Raw genomic sequence first — 19,774 nt, 5'->3', positions numbered from 1 at the left:
GACTGAGCTCATTCTCCCCTGGGAGAGGGAGGAGCAGGAAGGGTGGACTGGTTGGGGTCAGGGCTGGCCTGGGAAGGCAGCTCTGGGACTCCCTTGGGGCTGGGTCAGATACTCTACCTGCCCCGGCTGCCGGGGACCCACCCTGGCCAGGAGTGAGGCAGGAGTGAGTATTATGACACTTCTGTCCTGGGGCAGAGACAGCTCCAGGACAGAAAGTGTTTAGGAAAATGCAGTTGGGGGCCGCAGAGGGGGCAGGCGCCAACACTAGCACTGGGAGGCTCCCAGGGGCCGTCTGGCCAACCACCTCATTTTGCAAATGAGGACACTGAGCTCCAGAGAACTTCCTTCATGAGGTTCATGATGTGTTTTACTTTAAGTGGGAAAAATGTGGGATGTGCTGGGTTGGTGGAAAGTTTGGATTCAAGAAGAACGAGGCCAAAAGCCTGCACTTGAACCATTTCCTAGCTTTCCTGTGCTAGGTTGTCATGGGTTGTTTGGAGATTAGAGCCCCTGTTTATTGGGGCCTCCTGATACCACCCCACTTTGCAGACCCAGAGCTGAGATCCAGAGGGGTCCCGGGCAGCCTGCCCACACTGCGGGGGTCACATCCCTGGGCCCATGTGGGCTGTGAGCATGTGCAAGAATCGCTGCAGAGCTGGTGAATAACTTCGGATTCCCAGGGGATCTGATCCACGAGGTCTGGGTGGGCCTTGAAAATGTGACCTATTTTTTTTAATCTTCACCAGAGGACGTAGGTATTAATCTCAGAGAGAGAGGAGGGGGTGACGGTGATGGGGGGGAGAGAGAGACATCGATGTGAGAGAGAAACAGAGAAACATGGATGCGAGAGAGAAACATTGATCGGTAGCTTCTCTTACGTGCCCTGACTGGGGATCAAACCCACAGCATTTCTGGTGCACAAGACGCTGCTCCAACCAACGGAGCCCCCCGGCCAAGGAGAGAAGGTGACCTTTTAAGCGGCCCCTCCCACACGCCATCTCTCACGCTGCGCAGAGTGCCCACAGACCACATTTTCCGAAACGGCACTGGCTGTGCTTTCTACAACCCCCCAACTGACAGCCCAGACTTAGAAAGTTCTGGATAACAATATTAAGGGCATTCTCATAATAATGAAGTGTAGTTTACACTTAGCCCACTACGTGCCAGCTACTGTTTTCAATATTTAACATATTTTAATTCATTTAATTCTCACTACGAGCCTCTGAGGTAGTAACTACTCTCCCCCCCATTTTACAGATGAGGAAATGAGTCACGGAAAGCTTCAATGACTTGCCCACAGCCCCATATCTGGTAACAACCGGTTAGCCAACTTAATTATAATGCCCCTTGTTTTTCATCTTGCTCCTGTGTCCACCTGCGCCGACACTGCCCTGCACATGCGGAGGCGGCCAGGGAGCCTGCGTGTCGGGACGCAGAGAGCCTTGGATGCGAGGTTGGGCTGCTGAGAGGTCAGGCAGCCCCCAGGTCTGTTCCAGAGAAGAAAGATCAGTCACTGGCTTTGCCCGGAGCCCCAGCCAGGTTTCTAGATGTAAATCTTGGCTGTGAGCTCAGGGAGGGAGACCGGAGGGCAGTGCCTGGCTGAGGCTCCCAGGAGCGGGCAGGCGTGTGTGTGAGGGCTCCCACCCAGCAGAGCCAGTCTCCCTTTCCGTGTCCAGGGCCCCACCAGGACCCTCTGGGGCTCCTACCTTCTTTCCCTGGGTGGCTCCCATGGCACGGAGTGGGCACCAGGCCTGGGTGGGCCTCGGGGGCCAGGCTGGGGGTCCTCCCTGCTGGTGTTGGCCTCAGGAGCCGGGGCCAGAGGGGTTCCCTGGGCCAGGGCCCCCGGTCCTCTTGCAGCTCATTCTCCTCAGGCACAAAGGAGGCTTTCACAGCTGCTCCCAAGCCTGGAGCTCCTCAGACAGGCTTAGGGCGATTGGTCTTGACAGCAGGGCCTGATGTCCCCAGGTGGCCCACGCAGCCTCCGGGAGTTTCTGTGGCAGTCACCCCCTAGACCTCCGCCTCTCTGTCGAGAAGGGAAACCGAGGCTGCTGGGATTGGGAAGCAAAGCAGTCCTCTCGCCGTGCAGTCGGCAGGCAGCTCAGGCACAGCGGTGACATCTGGCCGGCCCAGCGGGGAAGCACTTGGCCTTCTTGCCAGGCTGGGCACTGCTCCGCAGATGGGGCCCAGAGAGCGGAGGCTGCGTGGGGCGGCCGGTGCACCGGGCTGGAGGGGTGCGTGGGGATGTAAACCTCAGGTTGGAGAGGCCATTAATAAGAGGTCTTTGAAGACATTCGTGGCCTGTGGCCCGGGCTCTCCCGGAGCACGGACTCTGACAGCAGACTACTCCATTCAAGGGGCAGCGGCCGGGAGGGCGGCTCTGAACTCAGGCCAGGAAAATATCTGGAGGCCAGATTCCAGGCTGGGGGCCAAGTTCTCAAAGTACCCCCTGGTAGTCCCCTCCTCCTCACTCGAGCCAGCCCTTTCCTTCTCTGTGTCGCCAACTCGGGGCAAGATTAAGGCTGGAATGTCATTGGCAGCCGCTCTGTTTCTCACAGTTGTGTGGCCCAGGGCACAAGATTTAACCTCTGTGAGCCTCAGTGTCTTCGTCTGTGTGTGAGGTCAGACAATCTTTCCTCGCAGGGTTGCTCTGAGGGCTGAAAGGGGAGGGTGTGTGTAGCTGAGGCCATTTTTTCCTCGAAGCGTGTCTCGGATCACGTCATTCCCCATTCTATAATCTTCCTCTTGCCCAAAGAGGGATAACAATGGCCCCACCCCACGGGGCTGGGAGGAAAAAATGAGGCAATTCATATGAAACTCTGCACTAGCATCTTTGGACAACAGCAATTCCCCATAGAAGTTGGGTACTGCTGTTACCATGCTGTTTATAATGCTGTTGATAAATCCTCTGCCATTGGCAAGTTCCAGGTAACCAATCCATTAAACTCAGCACCTTACCCAAGAACAGGCTGGGTGGGAGAAACTAGGTACCCTTCCCTTTTTTCTGGCTCAGTGCCTGGCCCGAGGGCATCGTGACAATTTATGAAATGGCAGTGTGGTGAAGAGTCAAGGGTTAGGTGTCCTAGGTCCTATTCGCCCATGGTTCACAAGATGACCTTGTCCACACGTAATCCTTCAAGTCCTGCTCTCCCCTTGACCTCACCTCCCTCTTACCTGATCCCCTGACAGGTCCCAGATCTTACCCCCTTTCCCCTTGCCTCACGACCTTTGGACTTGCTGCCCTTTCCGCCTGGGACATTTCCCATCTCTCCCCCTTGACTCCATTTTTTGAAAATTGCATAATCTTTCTATCCTTCAGGCAATGATCACTTCCTCGTAGAAGCTTCCCCAGATCCCCTGTGCAAAGCAGCATCCTGGGTTTTCTGTTTATTATTTATTTATCAGCGACTGAAATGTTTCTGTGTTCATGTCTTTCCACCTGTAGTGGCAGCCCCCCAGAGACGGAGGCCTGGTCTGTCCCAGTCACGGCAGGGTGTGGCCACTCAGGAAATGTTGCTGAACGGATGAGAAGGCGATGGAGGATTAGACGAACAGCCTAAGTGTGCAGAGCGCTTCACACAGCGCTGACTTGTCACTGGCGCCTCACTGTTGTCGTCCTGTCGTTACCGATGTTGCTGTGTTTCCCTCAACACCCGCGCCCCCTACAGCTGAGCAAACTGTGGCTTCTTCCTTCCGCCCCTTCTTCTGGGTCCAGCCCCTGCTGCTGCTGTTCCCCATCCCTTTTCTTTCCGTTCCAGTCATGGCTGGGGCACGGCTTCTGATTTCCTGCAGTTGGAAGAGCATCTCCCAAACTGTAAAGGGCAAAGATGAAATGGGCCATCGGCCAGAGCAGCCAAAGCCCCGGAGACCAAGCTCCTTCGGTAGCTGTCCCAGCAGTGTCCACTGGCGTGGCTCTTGGTGGGATGGGAGGAGGTAAAGGGATTTTACACATTGATTAATTTCCCCCCATCTGCTTGGAGTCCTGCTGAAATATGACTTACTAGCTGCACTGAAAGCCTGGTTGACTGGGTTCCTCATTTGGCTGAAAGTCTGAATCTAGGCTGTTGGCAGGATGTGGATTCAAAATGCAACATCTGAACCCCGTGCCTCGGGCAGGAAAGATGGGGGGGGGTGGTCTGAGAGCCTGGCCTGGGACCTGGCGCGGAGGAGGTGCTGGGAGCACAGGCACAATGGTTTATGAAATGACAGGTGGTGGCGAAGGGTCAAGGACCAGTAGGTGTTCCAGGTCCTGCTTTGCCCCGTCTCAGAGCATGGCCTGGGCACAGCTTCACTTTCTCCATAACGGGCGTGGACGCCTGCTCCTTCTTGACCCATAGCCTTGTAGAAGGAAGCAAGCCTGAAAACTCGGAGGGTTTTGAAGAAGAGTTCCACATCTCTCAAACTCACTCCCTCTCCACCTCTCCTTAAAGTAATGGTGGTGGATTTGGAGAATGTTGATTCCAAGGTTCTGAGCAATTTTCAGGTGTCTTCAGCAGCCGCAGGAAGTGGAAGGGAAGGAGACAGAGGAGGAAGGGGAGGAGAGGGCGGAAGAGTAGTTCTAGGGCAGGTGTTTCTGACGTCTGTAGTGACAGGATTCCAGTCCTTATTTTGAGGCTTCTTAGCTATGTGACTTTGGACAAATCACTTGACCTCTCTGAGCTTCATTTTCCTCATGCGTGAAAGGGAAAAACAACGGTTGCCTACCCCAGGGCTGTCAGGATCAAATGAGGTGCTGTATGAAAACTCTGCGCAGAGCATCTTTGGACAACAGCAGTTCTCCCTAGAAGTTAGGTGCTGCTGTTACAATGCTGTTAATAACATGATGGTAAGTCTGCTGCCCATTGGCAAGTCCACCGTAACCAATCCCAAGAACTGGGTGGACTCCAGGAGCCTGGCCACTCTTGCCTCTCTGTCTTGGGCTGCCACCTACTGGCAAGGACTAGACTTACAGCCGCTGCTAAGAGTTTGCCGTGACTGAGGGAACAGATAGATGGACACACTCCTCCCACCGCCCATTCTCCCTCCCCGGGAGAGAGGAAAGAAAGACTTGTTGACCAGAAGAGGGTAGGGAAATACAGGCCCCAGATTCTGAGGCCATGAGTAACTTGCAGAGATTCCTGAAGTCTTACCCTCCCCGATGATGTCAGTCCCCAAGTCTTGTTCATTTTACTTCCTGAATGTCCCTAGGACTGGCCCCCCTTTTCCATCCCCATGCCATGGCCTGGTCCCTGCCACCACCCTCTTTCCCTGGGTGAGACCAGCCTCCTTACTCACCTCCTCGCCTCTGTTGATTTCTTCACTCAGCAGCCAAGAGGAATTTCTCTAAAACTGCAAATCTGATCATGCTGCTACCCAGCTTAAATCTCTCAGTGTGTCCTTGTGGACCCTGGACAAAGGGTCCACAGGTGGGTAACCCTTTGCTCAGCCCGTGCTCAGCCCTCCTCGCCCGCCCGCTGCCCTTGCAGGCCTTGTCCCTGCTGTTCCCTCGCCTGGCACACGCCTCCTTCCCCTCCTTCCCTGGCGAACTCCTGTGCATTCCCGAGGCTTCCTCCAGCATGCCTTTCTTGATTCTGCAGTCTTTCCCCCAACAAATGCTTACCAAGCCACGTTGTCCCTTGATCTATGTCCCCACCTGCCCCCCAGACTATGTGCCAGGACTGTGCCTGGTTTTCTTCACCACAGTGTCTCCAGTGCCTGCCTTGGTGCTGACACGTAGCCAGTGAGTGAGTAATAACTGTCGAGTGAGGAAACTGGCTCTTAACGGGTCATAGACTCAGTGGTACAGACCACTCCCTACTGTCTACAGCCATTTCTTGGACTCTGACCGGCTCCATCCTGAGCTGAGCTGGGGGCTCCTATAGTGCCCTGGAAATGATATTGAGTCTGACAGGTGCTGGCCACTCTGCAACGCTCATCCCAGGGGACCCAGGGCGGCTGCCTCTAGAATGTGGTCTCCTGGGTGGCTTTTGGTGGTACAGCTGACGGTCGGTTGGGTTTTTCCAAAACTGTATCTGGAGGCTGATCTGCTGAGCCACCGCCTGCAGTCTCAGCCTCGAGTTCCCCAGCGAGTGGCAGCAAGTGGCCTCTCCCACAGGCTCCGTGGCAAGTGCAGCGTCCTCACTCTGAGCCTTTCCTCGTCGAGAACGGACCTTTTAATGACAACAATTTCTGCAGACCAGCAGTCTTGTCTCCTAGTCCAGACCCCCGTTAAGTCCCATCCGGGGGCCGTGCCCACGGCCTCGTCCAGTCAACATTTTCAGTTTTCTGTAAAGTGCTGTGTGTCTTCTCTTCCAACCAGGTCGCCACCCACATCCTTTTAAAATAATGGCCACCAAAACTGAGGGTCCCTGTGCCTTTGATTAAATTTAGTTTTAAATTCTAGCTCTAGAAATCATCTATCTATCTATTTATCTCTCTATCATCTACCACCTATCTATATGTCTGTCTATCTATCATCTATCTATCTATCTATCTATCTATCTATCTATCTATCTATCTATCTACCTACCTACCTACCTACCTATCTATCTATCTATCATCTAGCTATGTATATCTTTCAGAGATCTGGCCTTTCCCTCCATAATCAGCAACCCCCAAGGCAGCAGAAAACAGTAGCTGGTACCTGACTAAAGGTCACAGGGTCTGGACCCCTGGCAGGCTAAAGATAGCATCTTGACCTAAGCTAGGTTTCAGCTCCTGAGCTCTAAGGTGGAATGATCCCCTGGTTACTTTTCCACGGGATCAGACAGACTAAGAACTGTCCTCGAACCCTGAAGAGAAGATTCATCACCCTCACCTCACCTCCAACCAATCGGCAACCAGCATGCTCCTGAACCCCTAGCCCAAGGTGCCTTGTGACTGTGCCCCACATAACCTGTAACCTACATGCCATCTGGGAGCCCAGTCTTCAGAGCATGAGCTCACTGTCTCCGTATTGGCCAACTCAATATTAAACTATTTTTTCTTTCTATGCTGCAGATTCCTGCATATGCATTTCTTCAGGCCAGTGCACATAGGCAGGTGGACTCAGAAAAGATATTGGGGTCCCAGTAAGACCCTTGCCAAAAACTTTGCCCACCTCCTGGCCATGAACTCTTGTTGACGATCCTTATAGTTCTCTTCTAATTTAATAAGGCATCCTTGCTTGTTAAGGAAAGAATTCAAATAGTTTATGGCTGTAAAGAAAACTTCCTGCTACCTTCATTCCAGAGGGGTATCTGGTCAGATGTTATTTATTTATTATTTATTTATTTATTTATTTATTTATTTATTTATTTATTCCTCTTTTGGACAACTTTTGGTGGTGTGGCTATTTTATCGTATCTAATGCCCAGGAGCCCCTGAGGAACCGACAGCATCTCCCGTTCACCAGGGGGAACTGTGTCTCAGAGAGGCGGCATGACATGCTCACCCAGCTACCAAGCGGCAGGACCAGCACCTGGCTGGCCTTTCTGTTGGTCACACTGCCCAGAGTTGGTAACCACTGGTCAGATCAGGAGTGAGTCAGCTGAGAGAGAAGGATGGCTCAGTCAGGGTCCTCGGCCTGCGGAAGCCCCCCATGCCGCTTTACTCAATTAGTTCTGGGGTTGGGAAGGAAGACACTGGGGTTCAGTGGGGGCCCTTTGCTCATACCCACTGTCTGGTGTGGGCTTGAGGGCCTGGTCACTTGGAAGAAAATGGAGCAAATTTGTTTGCTTATGCAAACCTGCCAGGCATTATTGATGTGGGTGTCTGTTTAAGTGGTTAGTTGGGGCTGCGAGCAATCCCCACTTTTAACCCTTGAGTGTGATTTAGAAGTGATTGGAGGACGAGGGGGATGTGGGACTGGCCAGGTGGCTGGCTGGGCTCCTTCGTCAGCCAAGCCTGCTCCATGGTTCCATCGGGCTTTTCCCACTGATCTTGACCCTGCTGCCATGGCAACCCATGTCCCAGCCCGTCATGGCCCCTGTCAAAGCTCCCACGCTCTGTTTGTCTCTACCCCAGATCCCCTCAGCACATTTGAAGCCCTGCCTGTCCCCAGGGCTGGGAACTGGGAGCCCTCACCAATGGCGTGCACGAGACTTCAGCTTCTGCTGTTCCACTGCTTGGGCCTTTGGACTGGGGCTGGGCATCTTCTCCGGGAGCCTTGGGGCCTGGTACACACTCCAGGAGCCCAAGTGCTAGTGCTCTCTGTGCCCAGGATTTGGTCTAGGGCCCCCTGGTGCTTCTCAGGGACCCCATATGGGGTCTTAGCACCATATCCCTTGGGCCTCATCACTTCCGTGGGCTCTGGTGGCTGGTATCAGCACCTGTCAGCTAAGGGCTCTCTGTGAAGCTAAGAGGATTACTCTTCTCTACAAAGGGCAGACGAGAAGGGCCTGGGAATTCCCGTGAGCCCCCACACTAGCAGCCCTCCAACAGTGACTGATGGGAGGTGGTGCACAAAGATGCTGCCTGTCCCTGAGAGATCTCAGGGTGTGTGCCTTGCACTGATTCCTAGGGGTGCCCACGGGTTAGTGCTGCTCACTCACAGCACATCCTTTATTGGATCCTTCTCTTCCCTGTCTTACTTCCCCATGCTCCTATTGGTGTTTTCTAGAATCACTTCCCAAATAAATCCCAGGGGCTGCCCCCAGGGAACTTCTCAAAGACAGCTAGAATGTTCTCCCTAAGCCTGCCTTTTTTCCCAGCTACTCCCCCCCCCCCCCCCCCCCCCCCCCGTCTCCTCCAGCTCTCACTCTAACAGCAGGTGCAGCATCCAGCCCTCGGCTCTGTTCACGTGGGTCTCACACCCTACGCTGGGAACCTCGGAGTTTTTTGTGCCTGAACAGAGATCCCTATGAAGTCAACCTCCTTTCCAGCCGCAAACCTGGTGCCAGAAGCTGTCACCACCCTTTTCAAACTTGCAGCCCAGGTAATCCCAATCTAGACCTTTCCGGTCGCAGGGAGGAACATACACACAGAGTTTTCAGAAAGTTCATTCAATATCAGCAATAATAAAGTTTAATTCTGCTCCTGTGGGCAGCCCATCCTTTCTCAGGGGCAACAGTCAGAGACCCTGAGGAAAAGTTCACCTGTTCTCTGCACAGACAGTGGCCCCAGGAGAACCCTCTGAGGCGGGCCACCTCCAGGTCGAAGGTGAGGCTTTTGTTTCTGAAAAGGGGAAGTGCACAGCCGTGCAGAGAGTGCAAGGACCCTCAGCGCTCCATGCTGCAGCAGGTCTCAGTCCCTCGTCCCCGCCGTCCTTCTCCTCCAGCCAGTCCACCTCGAGCAACCTGCAACCCGGGGGGGAGCTGCAGCCGCCCTAGACTATCTTCCTGGGCACACAGCCCTCCAGCTCCAGCAGCTCTGGCCAGCCCTCGTATTTGTTGGTGTTGGGGTTGTTCTGTAAGTACTAGGGAGTGAGAGAAGAGGGAGACACAGACAATGGGGGAGGCTGTTCAGGACTCACACCTGCATTTACACTGTGCTTTAAAAACTAAATGCTTTCACTTACTTCATCCTCACCATCGCCCCACTCAGGGCCGTGTTGGATGTTTACCAGTCCATTCCACAGATGGGCACATTGAGGCTCAGAGTGGCTGGAACTTGCCCAGGGTTTCAGAGATGGGATCAGAGCCTAGTCACTGTCTGTCATGGGGGGGTAGGGCACTGAGGATGGGGGCGGGGCTGGAGTTTAGCCCCTCTGCCAAATTCTACATCAGTCCCTCTAGAATATCCAAAATAATAATAATAACAATTAAAAGGCCATCGTAGCAATTATTGAATGCTTGTGCTATGCCAGGCACAAGGTGCCTTATGTATTTAATCCTCACAGCAGCCTAAGAAGAGCATTACCATTGTCATCCCATTACACAGATGGGAAAACTGAAGCAAAGGGGGCCTGCTCGTGGCCACCCATCTGGAACATACAGTGGAACCACTAATATTGTTTAATATTAAAACATATATAAATAGTATATAAAGGAAATAAAATCAGTTAAGATTATCTTTAAAATGCCCAGGTTTAGTGTATGAAAGAAAAGTGTAAGTGGCAAAATCCGCAGTCGGCGTCACTGTGGCTAACCCGTGGGAAGAAAGAGTAGATTCCAGACGCTGCTTCTCCAGAACCCAGTTTCCCTCGTGTGGGAACAATGACACGGTGGCTTTATGACTTCACCGTCTTTGGTTCATTTCTGGGGGATGGGTCCCAGAAAGCTGATCCTAAATTTCAGGTGAAGGATGATGCTGACTTTCTTCTACTTATGTGCTTCCCCTTTGCTGTCTTGGTCCAGTTTGGATGGGTCTGGAAGCTGTGCTTTGAGGGGGAACAGTGCCTGCCCTACACCCCCTGGGAAGTCCTGTGCCCACCCCTCCCCTGAGGACTTCCCACGGGGACCTTCCGGAGACCCTGGCCCCGCCTCCTGTGTTCTTCACCCAGAGCGTCCTTTCCTTTTCACTTCTAGCACAACATACTTTGTGTTATTTCTTGCTTTAAAAAAAGTAATTTCTAGCCTTGGCTGGTGTAGCTCAGTAGACTGAGGTCTGGCCTGCAAACTAAATGGTCACCAGTTCAATTCCCACTCAGGGCACATGCCTGGGTTGTGGGCCAGGTCCCCAGTGAGGGGCGTGCTGGAGGCAAGCACACGTTTCTCTCTTCTTTCTCCCTCTCTTCCCCTCTGTCTAAAAATAAATAAATACAACCTTAAAAAAAGAAGTAATTTCTAGTTACCTCTCTTAGAAACACATGCATACCAACCGGGCCCACGTTTTCTAGACAAGGCAAACCCCCCTGCAGCCCCACTGGGGTTGCCCTCCCTGGCTTCAGCATGAGGCCTCTTGACTCTGCCCCCGCCCTGCCCCCGCAGCCCCTGCCTCTCCAGGCTGCTGGTCGGGGGTCTGATCGTTGCAGCCCTCCTCCCTGCCTTCCCAAGGTTCCCCTTCCGCAGTGCTCTCCATGCTCAGCCAGGGCGGCTGTTCTGAAAGTGGTCGGGACAGGAGACACTTGTTTGTGGAGGCAGCAGACCCGGATGAGAAATCCATCCGCACCACTGAGACCAGAGCAAGCTGGTTAAGACCCCTCCAGAGCTTGGGGTCCTCTTCTGTGAGATGGGATCATAACTGTAACGCCTCACTCACCTGGGTGTTAATGAAAGACCCTTTAGGGAACTTGCTCTGGTGCCTGCGCAGAGGAGGTGCTCGCTGAGTGCTAGGCTTTCTTATTATCCACCTGCTCTTGTCACTCACTCTCTCTCAAGCTTCCCATGGCTCCCCACGGCCTTCCAGACAGAGTCCAGGCCCCTTAGTGGTCCTGCGTGCCTGAGTCATTGATCCTTAGCTCCCTGTCTTGGATCTGGGCAGAGCTGAACCTTCTCCTCACCATGCTGGGGAAGGCCTGGCCAGTTCTCCTGGGGTTCAGAATTGCTCTGAGCTGGGAATGTGCAGATGGGTCCGCCTTGGTCAAGGGGAGAAGATGAAGTGTTTCCTTGGGGCCCCCAACCCTCTGTCGACTCCCCCCTCCTCCTGTGAGCACTCCTCCAACTCCACTTCTGGGTGCCTCCCTGACCCCCTCTCCTCGGGCCGCCCTGGAGAGCGGCTGTGAGCTGCTTATTGTGGACCCCTCCTGACTCCTTCCTCATGCTCAGGTGGGCCCTCCTCTGTCCCCTTCTTGGGGCAAGTCCACCCTCTCCACAGGGATCTTGGAAGGAACCTCAGGCTCCCCCTGCCCAACCCCTGCCCTCTTTCCAGCGGCGGAGAGCTGGGCCTCGGGGGAGGAGGGGCTTGGCTAAGTGGGGCCAGAAGCCAGGCATTCTGACCCCTGCTCTGGGCTCCCCTTCCCGCCGCACAGGCTTCCTCTCCACATTCCTTTCTCTTTCTTCCAAGCCTCACTTTCCTTGTACCCTTCTTCTCTACTCTTCCTCCTTTTTGGCACTTATGAATCCATGTGTTCATATATAGTTTTGTAAAATGGTCAAGGCCACTTCCCGCTGGGGGATTAGCTAGTCGGGCCACCCTGACCTCTGGGCTGGATGACAGACAAGTGGCCCTCCCCACACCTTCCCAAAGCCACCCCGGTCCTTGTCCATCTGTCCCTGACACTGCTGCCCTCACTGGGATGGGGAGGCTGCCAGGAACCCACCTGCTCAAAGGGGCTGTTACTCCTGATGTCTTTTGCCCCTAAAAAGACCCAGCTGTCCCGGAAGCCCAGTTGCTTGGCGTAGGAGCTTCCCAACTTGGAGAAGAGCACCCGGAGTTCATCGTTCATTCTGCAGAGGACAGGAGAGGACAGTCAGGCAGCGGGATGGGAGAAGGGTGAGCTGCTCCAGCACTGGACGCCCCTTGGCCACGTGTGCCGAAGCCCGTGGGGGTCACCTTGGGAGGAACAGGGTGGGGGCCCCAGACTCCCCTCCGAAGGCCAGCAGGGGGAGCCGGAGAGGTGTTAGGGCCGTTTTGCTTCTGTTTACAGATATGATACATGCTCATTTGGAAAATATTGAACATCACAAAGTAAGTAAAAATTACAGTCTCATTCCCTTGACATAATCGTTGTAAAATTTTAATATATTTCTTTCATGTCTTTTTCCCGATTCCGAGTGTTGTGGGATCACACCAACTCTTTCATAACCTGCTTTTTTAAAAAAGTCCTCACCTGAAGATATATTCACTGAATTTAGAGAGAGATGAAGGGATGGAGGGAAGAAAGGAGAGAGGGAGAAAAGACAGAGAGAGAGAGAAACATCAATTAATTGTTTCCCACACATGTCCTGGCCTGGGATTGAACCTGAAACCTAGGTATGTGTCTTGACCGGGGATCAAACCCGTAACCTTTTGGTGCACAGGAGGACACTCCGACCAACCTAGCCACCCAGCCAGGGCTACCTGCCTTTTTTTTTTTCACTTAATACTATAGGATGAACACCTGAAACTAACATAAAAAAGTGTTGAATGCAAACTGTAATAAAAAATAAAAACTACTGAAGGATAAGTATTCCTCCACGTCCTTAGGTATTTTCCCCACGGCCACTTTTGGTGCAGTGTGTCTTCTTAGAAATGCATGGAAATCTTTCCCATATACCTCCTGTCATGACTTCCATAACTGGTCTGTCATATTGGACAGGAGAGTGTGTCCAGTTTTCACCGTTGTAACCAAGGCTGTAATGAACCTCCTAGAACATCTCTTTATGCCATCGTCTGATTGTTTCCTTAGGAGAAGTTTCCAGAAGACGGGGCTAGTGGGGAGTTAGAAAGGGATGGAGGGTGTAGAGGATTCGGTCCCTTCTCCCTCTGGCGTGGCAGAGGGAGTTTCCCTACTCACTTGGTCCCTGGGTCATCGTAGGAGGCCACCAGCACCAGCATGTCCTCTGTGATTTCTTTAAGGAATTTCACCAGGAATGTGGGATCTGGGGGAGGAAGGAAAGCAAGGTGCTGGTCACCGAAGGGAGAGACTGCTGGCCATTCCCATTCTCTCCTACTGCCCTCCTGATCCAGGAGTGGCCCAGGAGGCTGGTGCCGAGCTCCATCTGCCACTCAGGGCCCAGTGGGAGGCAGCATGATATGATGGAGCTTCCAACTGAGGTGTGTGGGCGTCCTCACTCAGGTGGTCTGGGGGTGGTGCTGGGATCTGAAAGTCCCTCGGGTGACTCTGATTTGCAGCTGGGGCCCTTAGAGCTACTGGTCTCAGGGCCATTAGGGACTTTCTCCCAGGGGACTGATCTCAGTCTTCTCTCAGGAGCTCTGGGCTCTTTGCACACCCCAGCTGCCTCCTTCTCTACTGGTTAGGAGCCTAGTTTGTCTGTACTGACTTATTAATTTTTTAAATTAAAGTATACTTAACATATAATGTTATATTAGCTTCACACATACGACATAGTGATTCGACATTTATATATTTCACAGAGTGATCACCACGAGAAGTCGTGACCATCTGTCACTGTGCAAAGGTGTTGTCATGTTGTTGACTGTACTCCCTGGGCCGCGCATTACAGTCCCGTGACTTCTGTGTGTTAGAACTGGGGGTCTGCTCCTCTTAGTGCCCTGCACCTCTTCACTCGTCCTCCCCATGCCCCACGGCCAAACCATCAGTGTGCTCTCTGCGTCTGGGGTCTGTTTCTGTTTGGTTTTGTGTGTTTGTTTTGTTTTGTTTTTACATTACAGACATAAGTGGAATCATATTGTATTTGCTCTTCTCTGTCAGACTTATTTCATTTAGTGTAATATCCTATAGGCCCATCAATGTTGTCATAAATAGTAAGATTTTATTCTTTTTGGGTGCTTCCAGCCAAGATGAGGGCATAGGTACATATGCTTTGCTTCCTTGCACAACCAAAAGACGTATAACAACCAATTTAAAAGCAAAAAACAACTAGAATTGTCAGTAAATCAAACTGTATGGAAGTCTGACAACTAAGAAGTTAAAGAAGCATTCACCTAGACTGGTAGGAGGAGTGGGGGTAGGAAGCCAGGGTGGAAAGGACATGTGACAAGGTGGTGGCTGGTGGACCGGAATATCCTACACTTGCGTGTGGGTAAACTAGGAGGAACAACTGAAAAGTGAGACAGACTGTGCAATCCCGGGCTACAGCACAGAAAACTAAAGCCTCGAAACCTCTGGCTGTAAAAACCTGTGGACGTTGAGGTGGGAAAAGAAACTCCCAGCATCACAGGAGAGTCTGTTGGAGAGAGCCATGGGGTCCTAGAATGTACACAAACCCACCCACCCAGGAATCAGCACCAGAAAGGGCACAATCTGCTTGTGGGGAGCGGGGGAAGTGACTGAAAGAAGGCCAAGAGCGGAGCAAGCGGCACTGTTCCCTCTCTGACCCCTCCCCCACATAGAGCCCCACAATGCAGCAAAGTGGGTTGCCCCTCCCTGGTGAATACCCAAGACTTCACCCCTTACAACATAACAGGTGTGCCAAGACAAAGATATATGGCCCAAATGAAAGAACAGATCAAAACTCAAGAAAAAGAATTAAGCGATGAGGAGACAGCCAACCTATCAGATGCAGAGTTCGAGACTCTGGTAATCAGGATGCTCACAGAAATGCCTGAGTAAGGTCACAAAATAAAGGAAGAAGTGAAATAAAGAAAAAAATACAAGGAACCAACAGTGAAGGAAAGGCAACTGGGACTCAAATCAATGATTTGGACAGAAGGAGGAAATAAACATTCAGCTGGAACAGAATGAAGAAACAAGAATTCAAAAAATGAGAAAAGGCTTAGGAACCTCTGGGACAGCTTTAACGTCCCTACATCTGAATCATAGGGGTGCAAGAAGGAGAAGAGAAAGACCAAGAAATTGAAAAGTTATTTGAAAATATAACAAAGGAGAACTTCCCCACTCTGATGAAGGAAACAGACATCCAAGTTCTGGAAGCTCAGAGAGTCCCAAAGAAGTTGGGCCCAAGGAAGAACACACCAAAACACATCATGATTAAATTACCCAAGATGAAAGATAAGGAGGGAATCTTAAAAGCAGTAAGAGAAAAGGAGACAGTTACCTAAAGGGGAGTTCCCATAAGACTGTAGCTGCTTTCTCAAAAGAAACCTTGCAGGCAAGAAGGGATTGGAAAGAAGGATTCCAAGTCATGAAAGGCAAGGACCTACATCCAAGATTGCTCTATCCAGGAAAGCTTTCATTTAGAATGGAAGGGCAGATAGTGCTTCCCAGATAGGGTCAAGTTAAAGGAGTTCATCATCACCAAGCCCTTATTAATAAAATATTAAAGGGACTTATCTAAGAAAAAGAAGAAGATCACAACTATGAACAGTAAAATGACAACAAACTCACAGCTATCAACAATTGAACCTAACCCCCCCCCCCACCAAAACAAAAAACAAACTAAGCAAACAACTAGAACAGGAACAGAATCACAGAAATGGAGATCACATGGAGGATTATCAGAGGGAAGGGGGAGGAGGGAGAATGAAGGAAGAGTTACAGGGAATAAGAAGCATAATTGGTAGGCACAAAATAGACAGGGGGAGGTTAAGAATAGTATGGGAAATGGAGAAGCCAAAGAACTTATATGTACGACCCATGGACATGAACTAAAGGGGAAAATGCTGGTGGGAGGGGGGTGCAGGGAGGCGGAGAGTAAAGGGGGGAAATGGGACAACTGTAATAGCATAATCAATGAAATATACTTAAATAAAAGAAAAAAGATTTTATTCTTATTTATGGCTTTGTAATATTCCACTGCATATATAGACCATATCTTCTTTAGTTGTTCATCTAGTGATGAGCACCTAGGTTGCTTCTATATCTTGGCTACTGTAAATAATGCTGCAATGAACATAAGGGTGCATATGTCTTTTTGGATTCCTTTGGAGGGCACGCCCACTGGGCTGTGGGCAACTGGAGTCTCTGAGAAAATATTAGGCTCCTACAACTCTCCAACTTACATCAAGAGCAAAGCTCTATCGTATCTATGTTACGATAAGAGCAAAGCTCTATGTTAATAACACCATCCTGCACCAGGAAAAGTCTGCATCTGACAGAGAGCTAACCTAGTTGTGAGGGGGGGGACCATCAGCTCCCCGCCCCCTTCTGGGACACTGATTTATTTCCGTTGTGCTTATTTTTAATGACCAAAAAGCAATAATGGCTAAGTATAGGGTGATGATGTAATTTCCTTTTAAGATACACTTATTTAGGTTAAAAAAGTGAGCTGATTTAAAGGAAAATACTAATAATGCAGATGGTTCTCTGGACATGGTATAACTTGTGCAAGGAGCTCTTGAATGGTTGATGTGTAGGCAACACTGGTCTAGTGAGTAAAGCAGGGGCTACATCTGCAGAACAAGGAGGATTAGTAGTTTCGCTCATAGCATTTCCGTAAAGATCAAATGTGACAATGACTCTGGGCATATAGTCAGTACACTATAGTGGGATTATGTACAATTATTAGCAGGACGGGCTACATAATTTTAGGGATCCAGTGCAAAATGAGAATGTGAGGCTTTTTGTTAAAAAAATTATTAAGAATTTCAGGACTGTGATGGCAGAACACCGAACTCAGTATACGTTTCTTTTAAGTTCAGGGCCTGTGTGACTGCCAGCCCACGGGCCACTCACCCACGAAGCCCCCTGATTCTTAGTATTCTGTGGGGAGGTCAAGGACCCAGGGGAAGAGTCAAGACCCCAGAGCAGGGCTGGCCACCAGCCAGTTCAGTCACACAAAGTCTCCAGTCAACGACCACGGTGGCCCTGTTAGTGAAATGGCCCTTGAACTCCTGAGATAAGAGTTCTGAAAGTACCATGCATTCATTAGCGGGTATCAAGATCTGGCTCTTGTCTGGGGTGGACAGTGGATGTTTGGAGGGAAGGAAGTGTGCCTTCTGTTCTGACCTCTGTCTCCTGTGGGAAGGGCTGACTTCTTCTCACCATGATTTGGTTCCTCGTTCCCCATCAGCCATGGTCACATCCACGTTTATAATAAGACACTATAAAACTTAGTTTCATCTTTTAAATTGCTTTTTCCCTTTTCATTCTGACAGACGACCTCCTTGCTTCTGAATCAGGACAGAGTGAGGGAGGAGGGAATGCAAGGGAGAAGACTGAACGAGCTTCCCCAGGTCCCCCACCAGACAGGCTGGTCCTGCCCACCAGTTATCGCAAGTGATTTAGTCCTCGCATCAGTCTTATGAAGTGGCCATCGTAGTTACTTCTGGTTTATAGGTAATGAAATTCCTGCACCAGAAGGGGCCTTGTGTGCCTGCGTGTGGACATCCAGTCCTCCCATGTAAGCTGCAGCCATGCCACCCTCCCCTTTGCAGCAACAGCCACCCCTTAGGTCCTGGGGTGGGCCTGCAGTTTGGGGCACAGGTCTGAAGACATCTGAATGGGCCCTAGGGCAGGCTGCAGATGGGATGCAGCCGGAGGACAGCCATCGTGGGGCTCCGTGAAGCTCTGGGTCCAGGCAGGTCCCAGCTGCCTGTCTGGAAGGGTGCTGCTGTAGAGCACCTTCCACACACGCCCCAGCTGCCACTTCTGGGCAGCAGGCTCCCCTTCCCACTTTCAGCCCCTCCCCTGTGCGCAAATCCCAGAGGCTTCCTGCTCTTTGCTGCCTGGTGGCTTTCTCCCTTCTTGAGCTTGTGTGTTTAGGTAGGTGCAGTAAGTCAGGTTTTCCCTGGAGGTGGAGGCAAAGATGGGGATTGAGGGAAGAAAGAAGCCAGTTGATTGGTGAAAGCAACGCCTCTTTCACCAATGCTGTCGAGGAGCTGGGGTGAATGGTCACAGGCCCAGCACCCTGGGATGCCTGAGCCCAGAGCTGGCCTGGTGACCCAAGGCACATGGAGGGAAACTGAGAAGGCTGGGCTCCAAGAAGTGGGCTGAGCTGAATTCGTTTGTCCCCATGAAAACCAGTCCTTGCAAAGCCCAGACCTTAGCCTGGCTGCAAAGGGCCACCCTGCTGCTTTTCATTGCTTGCTGAGGCCCAGGACTAATTCCACCAGTTTGGGAGATGTCAGAGTTTTTGGACAGAGCTGCTGGCAGGAACTTATATGCTCGGACTTCCAGCCCAGGTAAGTCAGTGCCCTGTTTCTGGCTTTGCTCAGGGCAGGGAGGACCATGACTTCCTGAGGGGTAATCTATGCACAGGGAAGCTCAGAAAGCAGGTCTGCGCAGAGAAGAAAAGACAGCTGCAGCTTGCTGGGCCTTGGGAGGCCCTGTCCAGTCCTCTGGCTTGCTACAGGCCCCTGCGGCCTGAAACATCCTTTGCCTAGCAGAGCAAACCCAGCCATTTACTTTGTCCTCAGGCTCCAGGTGTACGCATGCCTGACCTCCAATGCCAGCCCTGGCACTTCTTTGCCTGAAGATCTTTGGCTTCCACAACCACTTTGGTGCCCTGAGACAGGCCAAGTGTGGGAAGTGCCACAGAATTAGGGATGGGAGTCCCCAGAGCCCTTGCCCCTCCAAGATGCCTCTGAGGCATGTATTCTGTGCTGGCTCCTGAATTCTCATTGCCTGCAGTGTTCAACTACTTGATAGCACACCATACTGGCTGCTTTCCTCGCCCTGTCTCACTTCTCCACTGATATTTCCTGAGATCACCTCCTCCCAAATAAAACATGTTACTTGAATCCTTGTGTCAGGATCTGTGTCTGGGAGAGTCCAGTAGCCAGTAGAAAGGACTTTCAAAGGTAGCAGGACTGCATGAACCCTCACCATGCCTCTTTCTAGTAATCTTCTGTGGAAGCAGGAGCCAAGCTTTCCAGCACCCCGGGAGCCCCCAGGCTACAGGAAACTCGGCCCACCCATGGCCTCATGGCCAACAGAGTGCTTACCTCCAGAGTACATGTCAAAATAGCTCTGTCTCAGCACTGTTCCCGTGGAGCCTAAGGGATGAGAAAATAACAATTATTTGCTTTAATGGGTCATTCTGCCTGTCATTTTGTGGAAAATGAGTACTCTGTAGTTTAAGGTCTAGGAATAGAATAATAATGGATTAAAATCAGGTCCCATAGGAAGCATGCAGGATTGAGCAGGTGCCCAATAACTATTGGGCTGATCTGAGAGGCACAAGGTCATGGTGGAAAGGGTCCCTGGAAGTGAACTGAATTCGACCAGTCTGGGTCTATGTGCTGCCTTAGCACTGTCAGGAGGGGGAACAACCCAGCAGTTTTACCTCAATTTTTGCATCTGAACAATGGGCTGTGGGAACTGAATAAGATGTACTTAAAATAGCTACAAGACACAATTTAGCGTCAAAATAGTAATGAAAATAAGTACAATTGTCATTATTATTCCCACCAAAATACAAAATCTACAACTTGAGTCCTCTAACTCTTGGAGGGAAAGAGATTTTCGGTGGGTGGA

The 19,774-nt window shown here is 51.3% G+C and overlaps 2 protein-coding genes across 4 annotated transcripts in view; both read right to left on the bottom strand.

The window, feature by feature from the left end:
• FAM107A (family with sequence similarity 107 member A) overlaps window positions 1-2,140 on the bottom strand; it is a 56,077-nt gene extending 53,937 nt beyond the window's left edge. The window contains exon 1 of the mRNA XM_053669485.1: window positions 1,707-2,140. Within this exon, the coding sequence (XP_053525460.1) occupies window positions 1,707-1,730 (24 nt within the window). The 5' untranslated portion in view covers window positions 1,731-2,140. The remainder of the gene's footprint in view (window positions 1-1,706) is intronic.
• Window positions 2,141-9,115: 6,975 nt separating this feature from the next.
• Window positions 9,116-19,774, bottom strand: part of FAM3D (FAM3 metabolism regulating signaling molecule D) — a 33,667-nt gene continuing 23,008 nt past the window's right edge. For all 3 annotated transcript variants that reach the window (XM_037137417.2, XM_037137416.2, XM_037137418.2), the window contains 4 exons: window positions 19,243-19,293; window positions 13,271-13,355; window positions 12,095-12,221; window positions 9,116-9,370 (listed from right to left, as the gene is read on the bottom strand). In XM_037137417.2, the coding sequence (XP_036993312.2) occupies window positions 9,281-9,370; window positions 12,095-12,221; window positions 13,271-13,355; window positions 19,243-19,293 (353 nt within the window). In that variant the 3' untranslated portion in view covers window positions 9,116-9,280. The remainder of the gene's footprint in view (window positions 9,371-12,094; window positions 12,222-13,270; window positions 13,356-19,242; window positions 19,294-19,774) is intronic.

This window comes from Artibeus jamaicensis, unplaced genomic scaffold (assembly GCF_021234435.1).
Source record: "Artibeus jamaicensis isolate MK-2021 breed Jamaican fruit bat unplaced genomic scaffold, CSHL_Jam_final contig_519, whole genome shotgun sequence".
In the NCBI taxonomy this organism is placed as follows: domain Eukaryota; kingdom Metazoa; phylum Chordata; class Mammalia; order Chiroptera; family Phyllostomidae; genus Artibeus; species Artibeus jamaicensis.
This window is presented reverse-complemented; position numbering and strand designations above follow the sequence as displayed.